General features: G+C 31.6%; 1 protein-coding gene across 1 annotated transcript; it reads right to left on the bottom strand.

Moving 5' to 3' along the window:
* Positions 1 to 4,335: 4,335 nt before the first annotated feature.
* LOC121994932 (pectinesterase inhibitor-like) lies at positions 4,336 to 4,845 on the bottom strand. Its single transcript, XM_042548809.1, has one exon. It carries the CDS (start codon positions 4,843 to 4,845, stop codon positions 4,336 to 4,338), a length of 510 nt encoding a protein of 169 aa, XP_042404743.1.
* Positions 4,846 to 6,821: the final 1,976 nt, after the last annotated feature.

The raw sequence follows: 6,821 nt of genomic DNA, 5'->3' as shown, positions 1-6,821 counted from the left end.
TCCATTTTTCTCATGGTCTGAGCCTCCCATCAAACATCTGATCACTCTCGACCTATTCCAGGCCTCCCCCAAGCACCCGGTCACTCTTTATCTGCTCCGGACCTCCCCACAAGCATCCGATTACTCTTGACTAGAGTTATCAAACGAGTTGACCTATGCGGACCGACCATTTGGTGGGGCAGAACGGGCCGACCCGTTATCTTGGTGGATTAAAAAATTCCCAAAGTCTTTTATTACAATAAATTATGAAACATGAAAAGACCCCAAAGTAAGGAGCATTGGTTCAGAACATGCAAATATAATAATGATCACTTCAAAGTTCTTAGTGCCGGATTTTACATTTTGACCATCATAATCCTTATTCAAAATTTATTGATTTTAGGAAATAAAACTGTAAGAAATCACCGAGCTAGGTGAAGTAGCAAAGCCGAGAGAACTAAGGAGACATCTGAATACTCGCTCTTGAACTGCCCCAAATCGATAACGCTGCTACCGGACTGCTCCGAATATTTGGCAACATACGCCACCGAATTGGCTCCGGGGAACAAGTTGGCGATGATCGACTCCTTGATGAACTTGAGATCCATGACTGTATCGGTGAAAATACGGTAGGCGGCCTCGACCCGCAGCTTAGTGTTGGCGTCGGTGGCGTTCTCGAGCAGCTTCTTTACGTACGATTGGATCTTGACGGCTTTCTCAATGGAGATGTCGACTGCGAGCAGCGCCAAATCACGGGCGTCCTTGACGGTCTTGCTACGGGGGTCAGGGCCGATTATGTTGAGGCAGGGAATGTTCGCGTAGGAGTCGCCAATTGAATCGCATATGTCTTCAAATACGGACGAAGAGACGGCCGGCGAGAAGGAGAGGAGTTGGAGAAGGAAGAACGCAAGGAACAGGTATGCCTTCATCGTCCCTTTAATTTATTTTTCTGAAATGATAAATGGTATGACTTTTGCCGCACGAGACAATGACTATAAATAAGCGAAATTTTAGCTTTTAGGACGTTAAATATTAATTTAACTAATATTTTATAACATTTTCAACGTAGGGAAAGATTGTAAGAAGTTAATGATCTATATTATATTTTTACCATTTGTCAAGTATATGGGAAGAAACAAAAGGTTAAAAATAGATAAATATTCTCATAAATTAGAAAATATTGATTTTTTTAGATTATTAAATTGTTAAAGAAGAGGAAAAGGAAATTAATAAATTCTGGATAGGCAGGTAACTTAATAAGAGAAACTTTTAATTATTATTTTAACATTCTGTGTCTACTGTCGTGTCATATATAATAAATTATGGATTGGTGAAGATTTATTATAATATTTCAACATTCATTCCGTATGCTTGCTGTCGTATATAATGAATTATTTATCGGCACGTAATAGTTATTATTTTTATTTTCATTAGTCAACATTAATGATAAGATAAGGTTTCCCTAAATATGGAAAAAGAATAACATTTTCCATATGAACTTAAGGGAACGTAACCTTTTTTGAGAGTTATTTTTTATTTGTGAATTCCTTATATTTAAAGGAAGAAAATAATTGGATAATGATTCTTTTATACATGGAAAGACACCATTCAATGAATAAAATAGTCGAAAACTTATATGAGAGATTAGTTTAGATTTTTAAGTAAAAAAAATTCTAAAATAATAAATAGTTAATGTAATTGCTTAACATGCATGACAGTTGTTTATTTTATAATCTATCACATCAATTTTCTTATTACTATATCTAAAAATTTATGATAAATAATTTATTAATTTTTTTTAATAATATATTTGTATAGAGTTGATAGATTTTTATTAACTTTTATAAATTTTATATAGTTGTGAAAATAATTTCATAGAGTTTTATAGACTTTTTTTGCAAGACAACATTTATAAATTTTATTAAAATTTATGGATTTAACTAGGGGTGTAAAAAATGACCCGATCCGACGACCCAACTCGAGTCGATCCGAAAAAAATCAGGTTCGGGTTGGGCATTTTCGGGTTCGGGTTGACCTGGGTTGACTTAAATATAGGGTTTTGTGGGTTTTTTTGGGGGTTAAATCAAATTTTATTTTAAAAAGTTAGATGTTTTTATGTATATTAATATCATGTTTGTATGACAATGATGGAGTATTGAGATAAAAGTGAAGAATTATAGGGAAAATAGCCCAAAAAAGTCATTTTGAATCGGATTTTTGGGTTATATGGGTCGGATTCGGGTTGATCGGGTTGGTCGGGTTCAGGTTCGGGTTGAGGTGTTTTGGGTTGAATTCGGGTTCGGGTCGGGTTCGGGTTGGATTAAAAAAAAAAAAACTCAACCCGACCCGACCCACCCGAATTGACACCCCTAGATTTAACGGGTGTATTCAACCTTGGAAAAGCATAGGTGGTCATTGTCTCACACAATATTTATTTTTGAACAAAACCTAAAATACCTAATAAAATTAATTTTTTTACTAAAATAATAAATAGCATACTTGTCCAAAAAAAACCTTTTTAACTTTTTATACTTTTATTTTATTTTGGCTAAAAACAAAGAGAGGATAACGTCACACTTTGTTATTTTAAAAAAGAACTTTAATAATATAATTTTAAATCAAATAATATTATAATAATTTTAAATATTTTTATTTATAAATTTGATCCAAATTATCATAAAATGTTGGTGAACGCTTTAATTTGAACAAACTTTTAATAAAGTGTTGAATTGATAAATTTGATTAGTAAATTAATTAATAATATTATTATTAATTTAATTAGTAATAATATTATTAAAAAAATAAATATATAAAATTTATTTAGAAAATTTTAAAATTTAAATAAATTTTATAGAATATTTTTAGGTTATAATTTCATTAGACTTTATTAAAGTATCTATTAATTAAGTTGAGAATTAATTTTATTTATTAATATATATTTTTGATTAAAACCTAATGTTTCAAGTTTTTCTTCCGTGTATGTGCAGCGCTACCGTCCAAATCGATTTCGACTTCAACCTGCTCACAAGTAGCCGACGAAAGCATCACCAACTGACTCAAATAAATTTTCTGTTTGTTTTTCTCCTTTCCGGCGCACTACGGGCTTCACCAAATGACACTCCTTATTGTTGCCCATCACGAGCAACCGAAGAAAAATCTCCGTCGGCAGCTTGCCGCCTTAAGTCGCCACCGGAGAAAAGGCTACAAGTGGTTGTCATTCCATTTTGGTCATTTCGATCTGTTCTTTTGTCGTTATAACATCGGAGATCGACATTTCAGAGGGCTCTCAGCTTCGCATGAAATGCATGCTGAAAGGTTGATGCAAGGACAAAACTTTTAAGATTAAAGAAATAATTAAAATCGAGGAGTAGGAAGAGAAAGAACTTATTCGTAAAAAATGAATGATTTGAAATCTATAGAAATCTTAAGGATGAGGAGAAGATTTTATATTTTATTTTTAAAGTTGTATTAAGTGTTTTGGAGAGCTCTTATTGGTTAAAATTTATATCCAAAGATTTCTAAAAGAAAATCTATTTAAACTTTGGAAACTAAAAAATTTTCATAGAGTTTTAAAAAATCAAATTTAAATACGACATACTTTTTAAAACTCTATAAAAATCTAATTTGGATATCACTATATTTTTATAAAGTTTATAAAAGTCTAAATTTAATACACCTAGATTTTTAAAATCGATAAAAGTGTCATTCAAAGTAATTAAAAATCTAACATTGAATACATCTCTTACTTTATTAAATTTAGACAATCACTTTTCACTATAAATCACAACTACCCTAAAATTTCTAATTTTTTTATTATTTTCTTATCTTTCTTCTATTTTATTATTATTATAATATTTATGTAATGAGTGGAAGGAAAAAGATTGAAAAGAATAGATAGAAGGAGAAAAATTGAACAAAAAATTATTTTTACTTTTAGCTAAAGGTTTCATTTTTTAAATTTAGATAATCATTATTCATCATATCTAAATTTAAGAAATACATGTAGTGATTATACATAATTGATTTATAAATAATTCAACTACTAAAATTTAATTTTACATTTGCTAGATAAAAAAGAAGGTATACTAATTAATAAAAGTATTATTAAGATTAGTTTAATTTTGGATGAAAAATATTATTGCTATCAAGATTTTTAAAATAATATTATACATTGAAAGCAGGAAAAAAAATTGAGACCAGTGTTGATGGATTAATTTCAACGGGTGCAAATGTCTCGTTAAAATGTACGCGTTAAGAGCATAAATTTCATCATGACAATTCTTATTGAAGATTACATTCTTCTTCTCATGGTTATTCTGATCAAAATAGAAATATATATATAATTAATTAAGGCAGCTACTGAGGATCGAGAAGCTCCATGAACCTCCGTGCGAGGAGAATGAGGTCTGCCAAGTTAGCTTTGTCTCCGTCCTTGATCCCTCCGTCGCATTCGACAGGCACCCACATCGCCTGATCCAATAATTCTCTCCCAACCCCCGGTTGGCCACCCTCCAGAAACTTGCGGGCGTAATCCAACAGAGGGAAATTGTTCTGGTAGAGGAGCAGGCAGCCATCCAGCGAGTTCTTGGCAGCAGCGTCGAGGGACGGTTCGCGGCGTTGCTGGGCGTAACTGGAGCTGATAGCGTTAGCACTGGCCACGGAAAGGTCGAGGGAGACGAGGGCGAGGCCATGGAAGTCGGCGGTCGCGCTGCGGGGGTCGTCTCGAAGCGCCTTGAGGCAGAAGTCAGGGTAGACAAATTTGGCGCAAGCGTCTTTCAGCGAGTCGGAGACTGCGGCGGAGGAGTGATCGGGGGCGGCGGAGAGGAGGAGGAGGAGGAGGAGAGGAAGGGCGGTGTAACGTGTCATGGTAATTAAGGTGCGGACTTTGGACACGAGGATTAATTGCTCGCGAAGGATGATGAGTGTACCTATATATATTGTAGCCTAATCGACTATATATATATATATAATTAATTCACACCATAAATTTTAATATTTCCATTTAAATTTTCACTGACCTAACCCTACATTTTAAATCCTAATATATATATATATATATATATATATATATATATATATATATATATATATAATTCACACCATAAATTTTAATATTTCCATTTAAATTTTCACTGACCTAACCCAACATTTTAAACCCTAAAAAAATTATGCTTATGGGTTGCCCTGAAATCCTACCATGAACAATTAGTGTTAATTTTTTAAATAAAAAATAAAAAATAAAAACTTTATTAGGATTTGGAGTTTAGGATAAAGAAAGTGAGTTTTGTTTAACACTAGCTGCTAATTGCCTATATGGTTCTGAAATAAGTGATTTTTTTTTTAAAAAATAATAATAGATGTTTATGGTTACGTATCCATAGAAGTTTAAGTAGGTCACAGTGAACAAGACACTTAACCTGATACTAAGCATGAGACGTGAAGTAGCTTAAAATTGACTAAATGTTATGTACGAGACGTGAAGACCTAATTGGTCAAGATTAATCGGACATTAGGTAATGAGAAATCCCAGAAGGCTACGGATGAGTGGATGTTAGGTAGAGAAAGTTCTAGTAGGTTGAGGTTAACCGGATATCAGATAAGACGTGAATTCAACCTTGAAAAGACTAAAATTAAGATTAACAATCGATTGGAGGATATTACGAAATCGATTGACAAACCCTAAACCCAAAATTCATGATTTGCTACTTGAGCAATCGATTGGAAGCTTATTTCGGATAAACAAAATACTCTTGAATTGATTGGTGAAGGGGCCGATTCTTGGAGGTTTAAGGATGAATTGTTGCTGCATTTCCAAACTAACAAGAGGCATTCTGAAGTTACAACAACGATCAAAGCGAAGTTCTCATTTTGTAAAGTTGTTTCACTTTCATTTGTAAATTGTATTTGTTTTCGTTATTGTATTGTTGTGAACTTATTCTAAGAGGCTTCTTCGCCTCCAAAAGGTATCCCAAAAGGAGAAGTTCATAGTAGAAGAAGATGACTAGAAGTACACCTTGAATTAGTCATTTCAAGGAGGCATATACCAAGTAAAATATTGAAATTATACATGTGTGGAATCAGTTTGAATAAAAGTTTCATTGTGCATTCATATGACGAGTACAACATCGAAACAAAATAATCTAAGCTATTCACTTCTTAGCTCACACAAGTCTTAACAAATATAAATTATATTAATTAATCAATTTTTTATTTAAGATCAGAATAATAAGGACGTTTCTAATTATTAAGGAAAAGGCTTATTTTTTTCATTTTCTTTTCTAACAATTAAATTAATTTCAATTAGCATTAACCTCCTAAAAATTTCTCAGTTGTGTACCTTTATTTTTTCTCATTAAATATAAATTATATTTTTTAATTAAAATAAGGGAAAAATACATTTAACCTTGTATTTTCTATTAAGTAGCATTTTATCCCTATATTTAAAAAATAACACTTAACCCTCCTTTAACCAAAGTCAAATGTAAAAAAATTTGTAAAGAATAATTATGTCCTTATCTTTTTTAATTTGCCTTCGCATAAGAAAAAAAAATTATACCTTCATCTATTTTTTACGGAGTATAATTAAGTATTAATCTTTATATTGTTAGAAGTTGCATAAAATTTATTGATTTTAATTAGTAAATCAGTAGTCATACACATGTTGAAAATATCAATTAGGGCACTGAATTATCTAAAATTAATTCAAATATCAATAAAGGAAATCAAAATAGACGTAAATTATCAATAAATATAATATGTTTTTTTCTTCTTAAGATTATAAAAAAAATCAAAAAGATAAGGACATAATTAATTTTTATAATTTTTTTTACATTTGACTTTGG

Source organism: Zingiber officinale, chromosome 6A (assembly GCF_018446385.1).
Source record: "Zingiber officinale cultivar Zhangliang chromosome 6A, Zo_v1.1, whole genome shotgun sequence".
NCBI lineage: Eukaryota > Viridiplantae > Streptophyta > Magnoliopsida > Zingiberales > Zingiberaceae > Zingiber > Zingiber officinale.
The sequence above is the reverse complement of the archived record's forward strand: the minus strand, read 5'-3'. Positions and strand labels throughout refer to the sequence as shown.

What these genes read in the sequence shown, in the direction of transcription:
- LOC121994932 (XM_042548809.1), bottom strand. Translation starts at nt 4,845, where the DNA reads ATGACACGTTACACCGCCCTTCCTCTCCTCCTCCTCCTCCTCCTCTCC.